Genomic DNA, 20,211 nt, shown 5'->3' with positions numbered 1-20,211 from the left:
TAAGCTGTGACCGCAGCCCCCCAGCCGTGCTGCCCTGGGGGATGGCTCGGGGCTGGCCGGCAGCACCGGGTGCCTGTGGGTATCGGTGGTACGCTGCTCTGCCCCCAATGGCACGAAATATTTCCTTTATTCAGTGATCCTATGTAGCTATACATGTTCTAGAGGGCCTAAAGAGAAGGAAAATGCCTTTTTTTTTTTTCTTTTTTTTTTTCTTTTCCTTAATCATCTCAACTGGCATTCAGCATCCTACAAGAGGAAGACCGCAGCCTGTTTACTGCCCGCAAGGCAAGGAAAATAGCAGAGGTTCAAGGTCACGGGAAAGACAACAGACCCACAGGTCTCCCCTTACCTACTCGAATGCTCGTTCCTGAACTACTCAGTAATGTTTCAAATCACCTTGTACAGATAATGAAAGTACAGGCAGGACTCACTAAGCAAATGAACCCCTCCTTTAATTCCATTTGCTTACGCTGCTTATTTTTCTCTGGCATAATTATTTTTAAAGGAAAATTTAATTTTGTTTAATGGGAACAAAGTTTAACACTCCATAAGCTTTGTCTTCTGCAGCTCTCCATCTGGTAAGCTCTTTTTCCTTTTTTGTAATTATTTTTAAACCGGCCCAGTAAATCGTGTGTGTTTAAGAGGCACTTCTCATTAAGATGAAATACTTTGATCTCGCAGGATCATCTGTTTTTAAAGAGGTAACGATATATTACATTTTTTTTTCCCCCTCCAGTTAACCAAACCTGGCTAGTGAATACGTTCCCTTGACCTGCCCAGCACACGCTCTGCTGTGAACTGGATGCAACAATTCCTGATTGGAAGGAAAAGGGGTCAGGAGAAGAGCTCTGAGCAGGCACAGCAGGGACCATTAAGGAGTAACTGGCAATCATGTCAGGAAAGGGAAACCTTTAATTAATTTATTTATTTATTTAAGTACAGATGGTATGTGTTGGGGGGGGAAAGGCTGCAAGACCAAGAGACGTGGCTGTACTATATATAGATGTACAGCTGTTTCCTTCAGGTGTTGTAACTCAAAAACGTAAGATGATTAATTTTGAAAGTTGAAATGTATAGCAGATTCTGATTACATCTGAGTGTCTATAATTTAGCTACTTAGTAAAATTAACTTGACGTTTTTAGTGAGCTGTGAGGACAATAATGTGTGAAGAGCCTGAAGAACAAGTTTGACTGCATGCTCTTCCCTTACCTCCCCCTTTTCCAATTTGCAAAGTTTATTTTTAACTTTTCCACTTTTTCTGGCTTCTTTCCTCTAATCCAGACAAATGAGTTTGCCTCCCCCTGCTGTCAGCGAAGGACAACGACGCTTTGTTACTGAGTTTTCCTTTCCCCTGATGGACGAGAGGTGCGAGTACTCGGCGGCTGTATCCTGAGGTGGGGGCTCGGGCCAGCCCAGGTAAGGACCGTGCGTTGGGATGGATCTCTGAGCACGACCCCTCCAGGAAAGCGGTTCTGCCCACCCGTTAAATCCACTTTCATACTTCAGGGAAGGGCCATCGCTGTGAACTTGCAAGAAGCAAGTCCTAGCAGGGACCACAGCAGCCTCCTGACAGTGCACGGCTTTATGTTGGTGATTTTTAATAAAAACTCAGATGCACAAGGGTTGTGTGGGAGAATGGAACGTGACAAACCAGCCCCTCCGCGACCTGTGCGCTACCTCGTGCACAGGGGAGTGCAGGGCTGCCCAAAGGGAGGATGCAGCAGCTCCCACCTTTTAATATCAAGCTGGAATTTAGAAGCAAAGTGATTTAGATCATCTTTGTGGCATTCAGAGTTAGCTGAATATCATCAAACTGTTGGGAAACACAAGCTTTAGTGGAAGGAGGGGAGCTATTTGGGCTTGGCTGTGTTGTGTGTGTACAACGTGACCAGCCAGAACCCTGACTCCCTGGGGATAAGAGTTAGCTAGTTATCATCTAATCTGTCCGTCCATCTCCACAGGCATGTTTCAGTAAGCACAAATTCATTTTTTGTGAAAGCCTATCGCACAGTGGTTCGTCCCTAGAGTGCAATACCCAAGGACCCACATAACCACAATCCTGCACTGAGCTGTCCCAGGCCTGATGCCAACCTTCTGGGATGGTGAGGGTGAGTTATCTTGTCTAAGGGCAACATCATCAATTTTTTTGGGGGGAAAAAAAAAACAACAAACACCACACTGTGAAATTCATTCAGTTCACCAAAGCCAGGATTGTACCATAACATCTACTTTTGTAACCAAAAAAATCCTTTAAATTACGGTCTTGTTAGGGTTAAACAAAGCTCTTTTCCCAGTTGACTCTGTGCCAGGGAGGGCAGATTGCAGGGAGTCAGCTCTGCTGAGGAACCCGAGTGCTGGGTGGCTCAAACCAGAGAGAAAATTGAAAAGGCACCAGGGGGGCTGGGGGGAGCACAAGAAGTCATGTTTTATGTTGGTGTTCTCTGGCCTTGCCAAAATACCACTATTACATGTATCGATGGGGGAGATAAAAACTCAGAGTAAAAAGATATTTTCAAATTTAAGAAACATTCTTCAGAGCTTTTAGCACAAAATGGATTTCCTAACTGCTCAGCTGTGTCCCTTTGGGGGCCTTCTGGGCACTATCTGGGAGGGAGGGGGGCTGGGGGGGACACTAACATTTTGACAACAGCACCAGGGCTTTCGGTTGTGGCTTCTTGAAAGCAGGTTTCCAACATCCCCACTTAGCCAGGACCAGCACTTCTGCCCTACAAATGCTGCAAGGAGGGCTGGATTCATTTTAGTTGAACTCAGGAAACAAACACTTCTTTGTTCAGTAAGTGCTCAAAGTCTGATGTTTTAAACAAAACACAAACACGTTTGTGACTATTTTTCATTTTAATTGTCTGATTCTAAGTAACATTTTCAGACCTAGCATCAATCTAAGTTTTTAATAGGGCAATAAGAAAGCTCAGCATCAGGCAGCTTCCAGAAAAATCTTCCAGATATGTTTAAAATGCTTTAAAATATTGAACATTTCTCACATTGCTACAAAACAATGACAACTGGCAGAATTATTATTTTTTTAACCTACATTCTTTTAGCAGTAGAGAAACAGCTTGGAAGGTGGATCACATCCTTCATTCTTTCAGGACCTGTTTGACTGTAACAACAAATAGTTTTATAACATGACAAGTACAAATATAAAATTTCAAATGAGCCAAGTTTAAAAAAAATCTGGATTTTTCTTCAATACCTCCAGTACCTTGCTTCTGTAATAAATATTAAAAACAATCTTTTACATTACAGAAAAAGTTAAATAAGTTATTTACCAAAAGATGTCTTTTTTTCTTTTTTGTCCTTTTTTTTTTTTTTTTGGTCAAAGGCTGATTCCATTAAAAGAGCTGAACAAACATTTTTACATCAATAAATAGTAAGGCATAAAGAAGCAAACAACAATCACAGGAACAGTCTCTATTAGTCAAACTTTCTCCTTCAGAGAATCCTTTTTTTGCTGGTATAGGAAGGTGATTTTTGATTCTCAGCTGGTGGGACCTGGTTAGAAAAGCAATAATTATTTCTATTTTACAGTACTTCAAATGCAGACAATTTGTCTCTACCCCTGGGCCATAATGCTGCAAAAGGATTTACAAATACAAGCTTCTGTGTTCAGATCTTTAAATTAAAGTGATTAAGACTTCTTTAAGCAGAAAGACTTTTTTATATCATCACTTTCTAGCTCAGGTAGGGCTGAGACAAGAGTACAGCATCTGCATGGGGAAGTGTTCAAGGCAGCACTGCTGATGGGGGTAAGGGAGAAGAGAGTCACAGAAAAAGGTTAGAGGAAAATTTAAGAAAGGGAAATGTACAATCATCCAGAGTGGAGGGGTATGAGAAGGATGGGATTCAGGAGTCAAGAAGTGTATTACATCTCTGGGAGTAAAATCTGAACCTTCTGGGAGAAATCAAATCTGAACAGTGATTACTTAAACACTCAAACTAATTCAATACACTGCATTAGCAAATAGCTGTTTGCAAAAGCTTTGCCTGTTGGGTCTATATTTTAAAAAAAGCACCACCACTTATTAACACATACAGAAGCTTTAAATAAGGGTGCCTTTTGTGAACTTACTCAGTACACAGGTTATTGGACTGTGATCTGCAGAAAATAAACTACTGGAGAAGATGACAGACATGAATATTAATCTAGGGAAAGCATCAGAAAGGAGAGGGTTTAGCTGTTTACATGGTCAGTCATAAAACTCTAATTCAAACATCAAACATTGCAGAATATTTATCATACTAAACTGCTGTCAGACTTGGTTAGGCAGCAAACATAAAGAAAATCAGACTAATTCTGCAAAATACTACTGACACGGCAACGTGTATTTCTAATGAGTATATGCCAAGAAATTAAATGCAAGCAAAAATTTTACTTACTTCCAGGTTTCCTCTAGCCTTCTTCAAGACATCATGAGTTAAAACCACTGGAAAGAAAGAGGAGATTAAATAGAATACTGCAGTCTTTCTCCACTCCCTGTATTTGAGTTTTATGACCACATGTGAAATAAAATATGAACTCATAGCTACAGGATGGGCCACGACCAGACAATCACACACAGCCCCCTACCACCACTTCAACTTTCTTAGTCACAAAAGCCCAGAACTGTTACTCCTGCCCGAGCCCTGCTCAGCAGCTCAGGCTGATGGACAAACCTCCAGCTGCAACAACCCAAGATGAAGGGGCAACACTGCACGTGCAGACAGCGCTAGGGAAGGGCAGGAGGGAGCCGCTCAGGACCTCAGGGCAGGTCCGAAGCAACGCCACCACTGAAATGCCATTTCCTACCCCCGGCCTATGTTCCATCAAACACATCATCTGCTTTTCAAATCTAAACATCAGGGACGTGGTTTTAAAGTTCTTTTACCATACCACAAACAATACATGTGAAAACACACATAGCTCATCACTGCATTTAACATCACAGATATGAACACCCCCCTGAGATACTGATCACTTAGCTCCCTTGATCCAAGCCATCAAAGGAAGACTTTGTTAATTTTAAGGAGGGATGATGCATGATCTAACTATAATTTGATCTATTAGGTTATTTGATTATTACTCGGGCTGGGGGAGGCAGGCAGGTAGCTGGAGGGGGAGAAAAATTGTGCAGTGTAGAGGTTATGGGGGACAATGGGCTGGAAGAGGACAGATGGCAAAAGAAGTCAGCCAGATCCTCCAGCAGTTCAAGGACAGAGCAACCTATATATGCTTGGGGGAAATCATGTCAGTGGCTTGCTCTGAAGGGTTCCAAGTTTTCTCTATTCATCCAGCTAGCTTGCCTCTGTGGGGACAGCACAAGACCTGTGAACGGAGGAGGGGATGCTTCTAAACAAAACTGATATTTAGAAATGTCAGGTTAAATATGTGATTCTCTAATCTGTGTCAGCTCCGTAACTGGTGAAAAATACCATTCACAAGTACCAATTTAATATTCCAGTCTCAAAAATAAACAATTTAGCCATAATAAAGATTTTTCATTACAATAATAAGAACCCAACAACTCCAAGGGTATAGCTGTCATGAGATAATTATACCCTTGGCAGCTTACTGCAATTTGGCACTGCATTGTTACATGTTCAGAGGTTCAGATGAGGTTTATAAGCAATGAGTTCTCTTGCCAGAGAAAGCACACAGAAGACTGAGCCACAAGAATGTTCCAGTCTCTGCCTCTAAATATATTTAGGAATGCTCAGCTAAATAACAGAGGGAACCTGAATATCCTCAGTGGAGTGGCCAGCTAACAGGATATTTGGAGAATTAAGGTAGGCAAGGTCACCTACTGCAATGCCTTTGCTTTCTAACTAGCAAAAGGAGAAAGGAGGAAATACCAAACACAAGTGTAAGCATCCTAACAAAATCCAGCAGCTTCATATGATCCACCAGTTTTGTTGTATGCTTGGTCAGGAATTTGTGTACAGATGCAATTTAGAAACATTTCTAAAATTGCTCTTTAAGGCAAAGGTAACTTGACATCCATAATTCCCATAATCAATGAAACTTACAGAAAATCGTATCTAGCTCTTTGTGTGCTCTCTGCTCATAAAGAACTCTGCTAGTAAATTCATTTCACCTGGCAAACTAGATTTTTCTAAATCAAAAATATTAAATTCAGTACATGAAGAGAATTTAGAGGATGTGACACTAACAGCAAAGCTCCTGCTAGCCAGGCAGTACTTTGCATTAAGGAGATTTCAGAAAATACAGGCTTCATTTTATTAGGCCCTAGTTCAGATGAGGTTGAATGCCCCGGAAAGGAGTGAGCAAAACAAGGGGCAGATGTACTATTTTCTTTCTGAAATATGGGTGGGTGGAGTGGCTGTGGCAATAACATTGTGGCCATAAGGGTAAAAATCTCGGTTACAGATTTATGCTCTGCCCAGCCTTACTGAAATTATCCAGTATGATGTCTGAGATGGCACCGGGACCAGGAACTGACCAAACTAAACCAGTAAATCGACCCCAGGGATATTATTTGGACAGACATAATAGAACAGCTTTGATTTTTATATGACAAGCCCAAACTGAGCTGTTTAAAACCTGAACAAAACATAATTTTGAATAGAAAATAAGTAACTTGTACATCACTTAATGTAACAATGCTGAAAGTAATGGCCAAAAACCAGGCCATAAATACTTAAAAAAAATAAATCTGCAGATAGAAGATACATGTACCTTAGGTATAAAAATTACAGGCTACTGAGCAAGAAAATATTTATTCCTCTACATTGCATTTAAACAACTTGAGTAACTTACGGTATTATGGACATTTTCATAACTTTGTATGAAGTGTAACATTTTACAGTCTAGATGAACTACTGATAACAAAAGTGCCATTCCAGCATAGACTAACAAATCATTTAGTCCACCTCTCAGGAGAAGGCAAGGATAGATTTTTAAGAAAATTAAATCCTCCTCCCACAATACACATACTGTCATAGCATGACGGAAGAGAACAGGCTAGCTCCATTCAAATCTCTTCTGATGAGCAATTAAAGCAGAAGAGATGGATCTCTTCAAACAGACACCTGGCTTAGCACAGCTACAATACAGCCCATGTCCCACTTGTTTTCATGTTTCGATAATTTTCTAGATACAGCTGCTAAGGGTAAAATATCTTTTCACAGCATGTCCCACTTTTTCTTAAAAAATTATTCATAGCAAGCTTTTGTTTCCCTTGTTCTGAGCCTTCTGATCTCTTGCACTTCTCAGTCTGGTGTAGAGTGACAAATCTCCTTTGCTGCTGCTTTGGCTTTTCCCAGTATTCAGCCATCTAGTGCGATTCACACAAGAGACAGGCGCCTCCGAAAATCCAAAAGCCTAATTCCACATTTGTCAAGACAGTGGCAAAATCACAATTTTGAGAAGGGCAATGTCAAAAACTTTAGCTGGAATGGTCTATAGCAATAGTAACTTTGCCTTTGTCAGGAACTGCTGTAGGATAGAAACCTTGGGGAATGGCAGTACTGAAATGGAATCACTCAAGTAATTAGTGGCAATTAGTGGCAGATGCATGGATTGACACATTATCAGTGGGTTGTATAGAACCATGAACTGCTGCTCATGATATTCTATGCAGCCTTTTGTAGTTGGGGAACTAACTTCCATTTGAATGAAGCTCCATCAGTTCTGTACAGTCTGAACCTCCTGAACTGTTTGTCACTAACTGAGAGTGCACAAAGAAACACCAGTCAGAGCAACTGCAAAAGAACAGATGCCTATATTTGTTTTGTTGTTTCTCCAATTTTACAGGTAGTCACAGACTATGAAGATAAAATAAGAACTAGTAATAAAGCATAGACTTACACTGGTCAATGATGACTTTCTCCATGTTTTCCTTCAGCTGGTTTGTGGAATGTAAGCGTTTCACTATACTGTGTAACTTCTTCTCTTGCTCAGACAGTTTCTTACGTAATCTAAATATTTCTGCTTTCATTCCTTCATCCTAAATTTAGAGAATAAAATATCTTGTAATATAAAAAGTACTTTGTACACTGTGAACTGCTAAATACGTTTGTACAAAAGCCCTCAGGCTTCCTTAGAGTATAAACAACCTGAAGGAGTGAAACATCCCTGAGTGCCTGTCCTTCTACAATCCCATCCCTGATGACATATGATTCTATGACAGCTGCCAAGAGACAACTACAATTCTTAGCTGGCTTTTAGTGAAATTAATTTTTCTGTTAGTCTGAGAAAAGTCTTAACACCAGTGTCTATTTTTTGTTTCTAAACTTCCATTCCTTTTTTTTTTTTTTTTTTTTTTACCCCTCAACTAGAAAATATAAGGCAGGGCAGTGCTACAGGATCAGCAAATATCCTGTCTGCCAGGTTCAGAACTTCCAGCTTCCTTCGCCGGTGTTCTGGCAATAGATGATACTGCCTCTGTCAAAGGGCTAAAAGGCACTGTACAAATGACCAGGACAGTTTTATTGCAAAATTATTTGACAGTACCATTATTTAAGATTCAGTTTTCACCACCAATTCCAACTAACTTATTGTTAGTATCTTTTAAAACAAGACTATGAGTAGCCCTGACACAGTTTGAGAGTATCACCGATCTGGATCCTCATGCAAACTTAAGCTTGTACATTTTTCTTCTTGTTGTGCCACTTGTCAAATAATAGCATCTTCTGGAATTCGCCCCTATCATTTAGCTCTTCAGAAGAACTGATTACTCACAACTCCTGTGGGGCTGAAGAGAAGGCAGTGAGTGCTCAGTATCTTTTAGAATCAAGCTTCAAGAGATATTCTTTCATATACTGCAATTAAGATATCAGAAGCAATCTAATGTCCTTAAGATCTCAGGATGTTGGATAAAAAAATCTCTAGAAAAGATTCTATTAGACTCTAATTAGGTGCCGTCCTGGGAACTCAGATCCCCCACACGTTAAGGCCAGATTTTGAGAACTGATCAAGATCAAGAAGGTTTAGATCAAGATGACAGGAAAGCATTAGATGCATCACACATACACTGAAAAACCCGTGTGTGAGTGTACGTTCAGATACTGCAATCCAGGCCAACATATGGCTGTCTATATAGAATATACACATAAGGATAAAAATGGAAGTACACACACTTGTCAAGACATCCCAAACAGGGAGCTGAAACATCAGTGAAGTATATTAGACAGCACAGTTCGTTCTTACTGCTTTTGTCTTTTTACACATTTAAGGATGCTAGAACACAACAACAAAAATGTTATTAAAATAATATATAAAATGTTTGTTTTCCTAAAGTTGTTTTTTTGCCAGCAATATCCTGCCTCACTTAAGAAACATACAAAAACCTCAGTGAAAACACTTTAGATTTATTTTAAAGCCAGAGTTTGAAACAGTTTCATTACTGAGTGGTGGTATTATGACAGTATAGATAATTCATTCCTCATTCAGTTTACTTCCATTCATTTGCATAGTGCAATCCTTTTTAGTTAAAATGTTATAAAACTTGTCTCTGGGTTTTGTCACACTTTAAAAAAAGCATCCTATTTTACAGCTCAGGCATCAAAAACATAAAAGGAAAATGTAGCTCAGATTACAAAGTTGCTGAAGTTCCTGTTGTTACTAGTATATACATAATCAAATTGAATTTGATTCTATAACAGAAGTCCAAATCTTTTCTTGTTGAAATGTAACGTTTGCCACCTGCCTAGGTTTCCTGAATATCATGTAACAGGTTACAGAGTACATCTTTAATACCAAGTATTTTGTGAATGAACACCCCAGTATACAATATGACCAGGATAGAAAGCCAGCACATATTCAGCCTTTGCTTTCAGTGATGAGAGCTAACTAAATCCATGTGTCCAGAGACTGGGTATCCTGAGTTCATGATTTTCAAAAGATTTTCCTCAAATGACATGTTCCTAACTGGTGCATCTTCCCTGACATATTTCAACACTCAAAAAAAACCCCCAAACCCCACAAAAAAAAAAAAAAAAAACACATCAAAAAACACCAACAAATGAAACATTAACAGTACCTGAGTGCCATGAGTAGTACCATGTACAGCTTTCAGTGGAAGGGAAACTCTCCACAGAAGTTTCAGTAAACGTGCAGCCTCTTCTAAAATCTGCTGTACTGTGTGAATATTTGCAGAAAAGCTATGCAGTGATGCCTGGTCTGGTACCTATATCATAGGATTAGAAACATTATATTTGATGCTTAAAACATTATGAAAATGTAATCTTAATTAATGGTTGAAATCAGTTGGTATGATTTCATATTTAAGATGATGTACACAGCTATTGTGTGCCACAAAAGCTAATTTATTAGTTTACAGAGACTGCTGAATTATGCATTATCTGAGAATTTCAGGGAGGGAGGGGATTCATCCTAATCAATAACCATGATTAATAATAGATTATATTTACTAGATTTGCTATGCCACACGGCAATAGTTGGCAACTCTCTTCTTTCTCTATTTGCATTTTGTGTCATGTTATTTGAAAGTCAAATGATTACAGACATCAATTTAAGCAATATAGATGTTTCTTCCTTAGCAGACCCTTTAAACTGTTCCATTTAATGCTAAAATAACTATCAGGACACACATAAAATGTTTTCCTCTGCTGACAGATGAGAAAACCAAATTGAAAAAATTGCATAAATGTGAAATAAAGGAGAGAAAGAATGCAAGGGAAGCAAATGAATTACCAAAGCAATGGTGATACAGAAGGGGGAAGGGTAATGAAAGAAAAGCATTCACAGTTCCTGCCCCATGCAGCATATCATTTGAATACTTATTTAGTATTGTTATCTAACCAGAATCCTCCTGTCACATAAAACATACCATTTCCTAAGTAGTCTGAAACTTCAGTGATGTAAAGCTTGATAGAAAACTGCAAATTGTGAAACTTACTGCTTTCATCTTTACACCAACAAAACAAGTTAAAAACTTAGAGAGATTACTTTTTCAGTCATTATCAGTATCTTAACTAGGTCATTTGAAAATATATGATACTTCAGAGAGTCTTAAGTGTCATTCAGACACCATTTTACTGTGTGAGCACACATGTGATACCACAAAAAGGATTTCATAATTGTTGAAGACTGCATCTTCAACAGCTTTACTAATTATAACTAGAAAAATAAGCAGCGCAAAACTATCCATGCAGTTAAGACCTTCTGGTTTTTGAAGAGCAGTGAGCATGGGTTTTTTTATATTTATATTATCATAAAATCATAGGGGTGAAAAGGACCTTCATTAGTCACCTAGTTTACTTTCCCCACTCCAAGGCAGGAAAGCATTACATATAATTTTTCAAATATTCATATAATCTGTTCTTACAAGCGCCTCCAGTAGCAGTGTCTCTGAGCAGCCTCCATTCCAGTGTTTCATTATTTTTACCACTGGGGTGCTGTTTTAAATGCCTGATCCAAGCTTCTCCTGTTGCGGTTTGAGTTTCTTAGTTCTTTATTAGGTGCCACAGACATGTACAGATCATTCCTTCCCTTCTTGTTGAAGGTTATAAGGCAGATCTTATTCAGTCCACCCCAAATATGCTAGCATTAACTGTATCCAGAAGTTAACAATATTAAATAAGAAAAAATTAGCATAGGTAAACACTAGTAGTTCTCCTGCTTCTAGAGGAAAAGCACTGACATTATTCAATACAAGGCAAACATTTTATTGGTTTATGAATTACTATGTTTAAGACTACAGCAAAAGCACCATGATATCACTGTGTCACACATGATGCAGAAAGGATGATACACTATGTCTTAGAAGACAGTATTTGATCATTAATGAGATATTCATGTTTCTAGACTAGCTACTGATATTGCTAAAGTGTTCAACTGATACCAGGAAGTGTAAAAATATTAAAAAGCTTCCCTAATATGAAACAACTTTCATTAGCATGCATCAATCATTAATGTACCTTTGTCACCTGGTGTTACTAAAGGGCTGAATACAAATAAGTGTATCAGATTTCTGTTAGCTGTCTTATAATGAAGGCTTGGGATAAACCCAGGAAATACAAGAAAAATCTCCTTAATTATTTTTATCCTTAGGTTACTGATACATACCCCTAGTTTAAGCCCTTTCTAAAGCATTTTAGAGTTTTATCTGGGGTTTCCTGGGGTTTTTTGTTGGTTTTGTTTGGCTTTATTGTTTCCAGTGTCACAAACACCAATTTCCATAGTAAAAGCAAGTAGCTTCAATTCATTTGAAGTTGCAAGTAAAAGTGAGATTGTTTATTAAAGGACTAGAATTAACTAATTTATCCATAGCCTCATTAACCCAGAATCACAAATAGGTGCCTGCATCTAGATGAAACTTGGACTGTCAAGGTTGAGGTGTTCTGAGTTATTCAGTCAGTGCCTGCTGCACCACCAACCTACTTTCTTGTTTCTGTAAGCTATACATTTTGCACATCTAGGTAAAATTCACCATCCTTTAACAGCTTTCACTGTTTACCTTTATACCAGGCTCCTGCAGTTTCGTACCAGTGACCTCTCTTAAAGAAATCTCCATTTCTGCTAAAACCTGTTGCCCTTCTGAAATCTGTTTCCGCAGAGCATTATAATCCTCAATCAGGCCAAGAACGTGGCGCCCATTTTTGTCTGCCCACATACGATGTCCAGGCACAAGACGAGGGGTACATGCTGTACTGGAAGATGAAGTGCTACCGCAGTGTGAAGCGCTGTCTAAATCATCTTTAGAGGCTGAATGCGTACCTGGGACAGAAAAATAGTTTAATTTTTTTCATCCTTACATGTAGAATTAATTGACACTAGACTTCCCCTAAACAGCAAGTCTGGGATACTGATAACATGTACATTTAAGATACTTCTGGATGTACCTGTTTGTGCTAGAGAAATACAGTGTCCATGTTTCTGCAGCTCACAAATGTTTCTGCTGGCCGCAGGGCATTTGCAAAGATTTTCTATATATAAAAATGAGACAAGGAAGAGCCTATCAGTAGAAGTTAATGTGCATTAAAAAAAACTTCCTAGCTTTACTTCTGTTCTTTTTTTCGGCTGATGCTGCACTTAGACTCAGGAAGGAGGGAAACACAGCTAATTTTCTAGTACCATACCATGTATCTTCCAGTATTCACCTACATTTATCTTTTAGCACCTATCCAAAGTTCTAGATATCTCCCAAAATCAAGTCATAGTCAGAAAATCTAAAATACACCCTGATTAAGATATATTTTAATCAATAAACATAAGCTTCCCATTAACTCCACAGAAAGTATGACACTCTCCAGGGCTATACCATACTAAAGACCATATAGCCCCCCTCTTCAGACCTTCCAAATTCCTTAAGTACCTACGAGTAAAGACTTATCACAGTACATCTAAAAAGCTAACAAATTCAGCTGTTGACATTTCAAGAAGTCTTTCTGGTTCATATTAAACCGACTAAACTATTACAACCCTATTCACCATTTTCTTAAAGAAATACAAGCTTCTCCAGCTCCTATCTACTCTACCTGATGCAGATCAAAAGCAACATCTAGGATTCTAGATAGAAACTAATCAGGAGCAAATGTAATTTGGTTATACTGGTGGTACAGATTTCCCACAACAGCTGTTCCACACCTACTTGATCATGACTGGCCATAAGGAATCATCCCATATGCAGCACATGACAGTAATTTAGTGTTCAAGTATAAAGTGCACAGAGTATGGTAGCAATTGTTTTTTGCAAAGTTATTTGCTACATTCAACATCTTTCTTATTTGTACAAAGTACCACAGAGTTAGTTATGCTCATTATGTACTTCAGCTGAAGTGTGATTCTGACTGGACATGATGGACCCCCAAAGGAAGGTGGTAAAACACCCTGTTGTGCCTCACGAGCTCTCACGCTAACCCTCTGGCTGGTGCTGCTTGCTCTGTGTGCTGCCTAAGATTTAGCTACTAGGCACGTTCAGGTGAAGTGTATGGACCCAAAAAGCATTATTATTATTATTGATTCCCATAACACAATGTACAGGCAGCAGGAGAGGTGGCTTTATGCTGGAAGTATGGAAAGCTGTTATGCAGAGTACTTTAGCAGCAAGGAAGAACATGCTTGTGCCCTCTGTATCCCATGTACATCTATATTGGGACCATAATCTAACCCTGAGCATAAACACTACATTTTTCCTGATTTGCTAAAACAGTATCACTTAACAGTGATTGAAATAAAGGTAAAATATTCCTCAAGGGCAAAAAGGGGACAACTGATTTATACAAAGACCTTTTAGTGCAGTTATTGATCATTCCTCAGTAATACATACTCACCCTTAGAAAATGCTACAGAGCACTGCATTAAAAAAAAAAATCCCAGGTAAGCAAAATTTATGGCAATTTAATGTAGGCATCCTTCCATCCCAGAGACTGTCTGCAAATGCTTTTCTTGAATGAAAAGGAAGTGACAGTTGGAGGCTTTGAGACAGTGCAGTGTGCATTTCACCTCTCCATGCACTAATAGCTCTAACGAGAAAAGGATCTGAAAGGCTGATGGGCAGCTCCCAAACCTACAGGTGATGTTGTGTAAGGTCTTAAGAGCATCTTTAAAGAACAAGGCACAGGTGCTACAGTATAACAAAAGTACGTATGACACGGTACCATTCATTCCTGCAGACTGCTGAGATTCTTGTTTGAAAAGATAGTTGATATTTACAGCTGACACTGATCCCACTTCCTCTCTCTTCTCTTTTAAAAGCTGCTCCTCTAATTTTTCATGCAAAGACTTGTTTGTCTCTATACTTCTTTCAAGCTGCACTCGCAAACTCTGTATTTCAGTCAACAGTTCGTGTAAGTCAAGTGGATTATTCTGATCTTTTCGGAATTCTTCTGATGCATCACATCTGGGATCTGAGACAATTTCAAAAGAAACACTTAACATCTTTAACAATTAAAATAATATTAGCCATTAGCAGAATGCTGAGCAAGTAAATTATAGTCAGTGTTATCCTCAATATTAAGAATTAACTACAAACAGCATTAAGATAATGGTTTGACAAAAAAAGCATGTCTTAATTGCTTCTACCCTCAAAAGATTGAAAGAGCTGAAAATTATTTTTCACTTTGTCCATAAAAGCTAATAAGTCTCATGCCAAAAGCAAAAAAATATAATAAAAAGAGAATTAAAAGTATTTACAGAATTTGAAGTGCATTAATGCACAGTCTGGGGAAAGAAAAAGAAATGGGTAATCTTGGAGTGCGGAGGAGGGATGGAGTAGAATCGGGAGTTTAATTTTATACACAGAAGAAAAAAGAAAATAGTGATCACCTGGCAACCAGAGGAACAAATCTGAACCTGAAAAAAAGCAAGGGCTGTGTTCGTTTTTCCATAGAAGGAGGTCAGTACACAAACAATTCCATGTATTCTTTCATGCTGAAATCAAACTCTTCTCCAGACAGTGGGAAGGGGCTCGACTACATGAGGAGGGTGCTGTTACTCTCTAATTAAATCGCCCATTCTGCAAGGAGACTTACTGATATCCCTGAGTCAACTTTGGCTTAAAGCCTTATGCCAACAGGGCTCTTCTGCTGCAGCTAGGCATCAAATAGTGACTGCAGGGCATATTACTTAGAGTAGCAGGAAGAAAAAATCCAAACTTTTACATGAACTTCCAATGGAAGATTTTTGCTGGGTCCTGTAACAGGTATGCAGCCATGACCAGCATTCCACTTTTTTATCTATCACTACCAACAGCCGTGTGGTAGTACAGCTTCCATAAAAGGGGTAGGAAGATCTCAACTAAGTCTCATTCCTACCCCTCGCCTTTAATGACAGAAAAGCAGACAGGAAATTATTAAATGTCTCATTCAGAAAGCAGTGCCAGCACTTCTCCTCAGCCCTAGGGAGAAGACACTGCCCTCATATTCAGACAAGAGAAAGCACAAGCTACCTGAGTAAGCACTACCTGTGAGGATGCAGCAGCATGTATTTAGATGACAAGTAAATAAGCTTATCCAGCCTGAGCCACTGAATCTTCAATATTTGTTTTTAGCTTAGCTAAAAAGATAAAGGAAACTTGGGTGTGCCCAGTTAGAACATATCACACATCTCAACCTCGCAGTTACATTCCTAAGTAAAAAGTGGCATTTTTTCATCAAGTTGTCAGTTCTACTTTGCATAGCAGAAACAAAGAAACAGTGACCTAGCCCTACCATCCTTTGACAAGATCATATTCAGAGAGGGAAGGGTTGCAAGGGCTCAGGGTATAGAAACAATTGCGTATTCATACCTGTCCTCTTCTTCCTTGCTTCTTCCAACTTTTCATAAACCTTCATCTCAGTTCGGAGTGACTGCAGTAACTTCTCACTCTCAGAGAGCTGACGTTGCTTTACATTAATTTCTGTTTGCAACCTGTTAAGTCCCAATAATCGCCTAAGTTAAAAGTTAATTTTTTATATTTTGTTTCAAAATCTAAAATCATTCCCCTCTCCTCCATAATTCTTCCTTTGCCTTTTCAATATATCTGTGCACCTCATTAATGTTAATGGCTATGGCTAAACACATGCTTGTCACATTGACAATTTTCTTCTCTAAATGAATGCCTAAATGTGGACAGAATCAATACCTGTTTAATTCATTACGACTGCTGTAAATTTGACATGTCAGATATCTGGTTTCATCTTCCTTTTGAGCAATTTGTTTTTGCAACCTTTCATTTTCTCTCTTGATGCATTCATAATCCTCATGAAGATGCTCGATGATTGCATTCTTTTTAGAAAGAGATTCTCTTAACTTTTCATTTTCCTTTTGTTTATCTGAAACAAGATGAAACACAAGGTATTTGCAACATCCACAACCCACTAAAGCTATGCTTTTTAACAAAACCAGCTTTTTCAGAGACTGTCAGAAAATAACAGCTGCTCTTGTGAGTCTTAGGATTTCAGTATTTCAATCTCCTAATGACTTTTGCTAGATGCATTTTCTGTAACATGCAACATTTAACCCCCAGGACTCACAAAGGCTCAGTAAAAACCTGTGTACAGCCCAATATGCCAAATGTCCTCAACACCTCTTGGAATTTGGTCAAAAGGATAGTATTCGACAACTAGAGGCAGCAGGATCTCAAAGCAGGCACATTAATTTTGCTAATCTTCACAAAATAATGGATTTGACTTCTCTTTAGAAAGAAAAGAACTCAGGGGGATTGTTCTAGGGCATGTTACAGCCATGTTCCCCTTTGTGTCACAGAAATCCCTCTGTCCTCTCCTTCCCAGCCCTATTCATCTGCCCAATGTATCACATCAGTCCTTCTTTCCTTGGCACAAGCTGTTTCCCCAGACTGGTTCTGTGACAAGGAATTTCTGATAGGGGCAACTGAGCCTTTTGAGACAGCTGCAATCAGAGAGGCTTATGGGGACCCCAAGTTTTTTGTGACTCTACATTTAGCACTGGAAAAGGAGGATGCAGCCTTGGCAAAGAAACAGTAGGGAGGAAACATTCCATCTCCCAACAGTTAGAAAATCATTCCCTCATCTACAGTAGTCTTGCTGAAAGCATATGAAAATGGTAATCCCCACGTGCTGTTAGAAATGCACGTCACCAGCCTCTCACTACTGAAGGACAAAGCTAAGACTACAGACAGAAAGTACCTGAGACCAAAACATGCAGGAGGTATCCCAAGAGGCTTTGCTTTCTCTAGTGCATCCAGGAATAAAAGGAAAAGCAGCTCACAAACTCCAGAGATACCGACGTTATTTTAAAACACAAGGGCAACAATGCTCTATTCATTATGGTTCTTATAAAAAAGGAACCCTGATATTATCAGATCATATTGTCAACCATGGAAACAAACAAAAGCGTGAATATATTAATTTAAAAAGTAGAACTTGAACAAAGTGATAAGCACCAAGATGCACCAAAACAGATGAGAGAATGCATGCCTCTGGAAGAAGCATCAGTGCTTTTACACAGTCTGAAAATACAGAGACTTAGAACCTAATTGTGGCTTAAGCTGCTTTTAAGAATCTACTTGGCAAGTTGTTGGTTTTCTTGGGGGGAAAAAAAAAAAAAAAAGAGGGAAGACTTTAAAATTCTCTTTTCGGAGGTGTGAAAATGAGGAAAGTTTAAAATTAATCTTGGAGATTACAATTACTTCCAAATGGATTCCCTCAGCTCTGTCCTCTTCTAAAGTGTTTCCAAAAAGAAGATGATTTGGCCTGTCCATTCAAACCTCTGCAGCAGACTTCAGAACGAAAAGTGTAATTAGTTTGCTTCTCTTTGCAACTCTTCTGTCCTGAATGGTTTCATTTTCAGCAAGAATGCTATTCTATGGCTTTTTTTTTTTTTTTTTTTTTTTAAAGAAGTCTTCAGAATGGACACATGGGGAAAAAGGAGCAAGAAAATGGTGATAAAAGACAGAGGGGGAAGAGGAAAAAGAATGTATAAAAAGAAGGGAATGCAAAAAGAAGAATAGAGAAGTAGAAGTGAGTATCAAATGGAAAATGCCAGAAATAAACAGAAAGAAGGAGCATTACTGCTACTCCTTTATCACTGTCAACCCCAGTTTGAATGCTTACAGTTGAGCATGGAATTTCAGGGATAGGAAGAATGGTTAAGTCAGTTTAATGAATGGACTGTTAACATTTTATTGTTTTCTGATCTGGAATGAGTTGCAGCCTACTCCTGTAAAGCACAGTTTTACGTTTTTACCTCTGGATCCTTTTGCTAGCATTGCATTCAGAACTTGATTTTGCTTCCTCAGGAAATGTATTTCAGAAGTCAGGGAATTATGCTGCTCTGAGCCATGGATAAAAATGTTTGCAGAACCTATAAATATATACATAAAAGATGATTTATGAGTCATCTCTAGGTCATTAAAGATTAAACTTTCCAGACAAGAACAATTTTAAAAATTGCAGAAAAACATGTTATGAAAGATATTTCTCCCCTATATATTTTGAAGGTTATCCCTACAGACTAAAAGGCAGTTCAGGTTAATGCCAAGTAATCCAAAGCCCTGCATCACAAGTATCTCTCATTGCTGGGCAACCATTACCAAAATTGCAAAATTACCCCTGGCAGTCTTTACCTATCAACTAATATTCCAACAGGACAAAATGCAGGAGTATTTTGTGACATTGCTATTCTTTGAAAATAATTTAAACTGTAGGAAGGTTTATCATATATTTCAGTCTTGCTGAATACTCTTGTATTTAATGAGACCATTAGATACTACTGATTAATCCATGGTGGTTAATGCAGGAAGTAATATAAATAGTCTGGTAATAGATTTGTTACCATGCCATGACCGCAGGGATAAAGATTCATCCCTCTTAAATTCTTGTGTCTAAAATTGAGATACCTGAGCCAGTGTTATCAACCATCAGTGGTCATGGGGAGAAGCGGGCACCTCCAGAGAGAGACTCAGCCAACGTATCCTCTACACCCCTCTCTGTGGACGAGATGCCCTGTCCTCTGCAGAGATGTACTTCTCTCCAGCGCCTCCATGAGAAGCTCTGGGTAACTGGCACAGACTTAGATGTCTAACTTTTAGAAACTTATGGGTGATGAATCCTACTCTGAAGATCTTACTGCGCTAGTCCTATGAATGTAAGTGTTAAAGAGTGTATCCAGACAGTCAAATTCCAGCCTAGGTAATCTTCATAATGTACTGTATTTATGCTACTCATCCCACAATGATGTGTAATGTTACAGTACAGCCTGAAAAGCGCCACATTCCACTCTCAAGGTGGCTGCCTCTGAAATGCAAGTCAAGTGATTGTTATTGCTCTTTATAACCTGCTTATATTCAGTAAAACACTTCAGGACCCACCAGAATTAACATTACTATTACAAGTATTTCTCATCCCAGTATGCCCTACGCATTAAAGCTCGAGATAACTACATGAGTGTCAACTATTTGGTTAATAGAGAAATAACCAGCTGGCAAAAAAATTAGCTGAATGTATGAGGAGTATGCCTTTCAGCTCTGGCAGTTCAATTCAATTTGACGTGCTGCACTTCCTCTGAGTAATCTCATTTTATTGTAATCCCAATTGAAGCTTTTACCCACTACCTAACTGGGATGTAGTGTGCCATGATATGCACCTCTTGTCGTTACTGAAAGACTCAAAGGCTCTAGAAGCCTGGCACTAATGGCATTTTACTATCTATATGTTAAAGAGTTGAGGTAGCTATGTGAACTCAAAAGGTTTTTTCCTTTCAGATTTTAACAAAGCAATTCAACTTGAAGTGGCAAGGCTTGATGGTCTCATCTTGATTCTAATTTAAT

General features: G+C 38.8%; 1 protein-coding gene across 1 annotated transcript in view; it reads right to left on the bottom strand.

Moving 5' to 3' along the window:
- Positions 1-2,851: 2,851 nt before the first annotated feature.
- CDK5RAP2 (CDK5 regulatory subunit associated protein 2) overlaps positions 2,852-20,211 on the bottom strand; it is an 84,854-nt gene continuing 67,494 nt past the window's right edge. Inside the window, 10 exon segments of the mRNA XM_074923664.1 lie at positions 2,852-3,514; positions 4,400-4,446; positions 7,827-7,965; positions 10,000-10,146; positions 12,439-12,698; positions 12,824-12,907; positions 14,582-14,830; positions 16,210-16,331; positions 16,546-16,735; positions 18,630-18,746. Of these exon segments, the coding sequence (XP_074779765.1) occupies positions 3,455-3,514; positions 4,400-4,446; positions 7,827-7,965; positions 10,000-10,146; positions 12,439-12,698; positions 12,824-12,907; positions 14,582-14,830; positions 16,210-16,331; positions 16,546-16,735; positions 18,630-18,746 (1,415 nt within the window). The 3' untranslated portion in view covers positions 2,852-3,454.

Source organism: Athene noctua, chromosome 20, assembly GCF_965140245.1.
Source record: "Athene noctua chromosome 20, bAthNoc1.hap1.1, whole genome shotgun sequence".
NCBI lineage: Eukaryota > Metazoa > Chordata > Aves > Strigiformes > Strigidae > Athene > Athene noctua.
The sequence above is the reverse complement of the archived record's forward strand: the minus strand, read 5'-3'. Positions and strand labels throughout refer to the sequence as shown.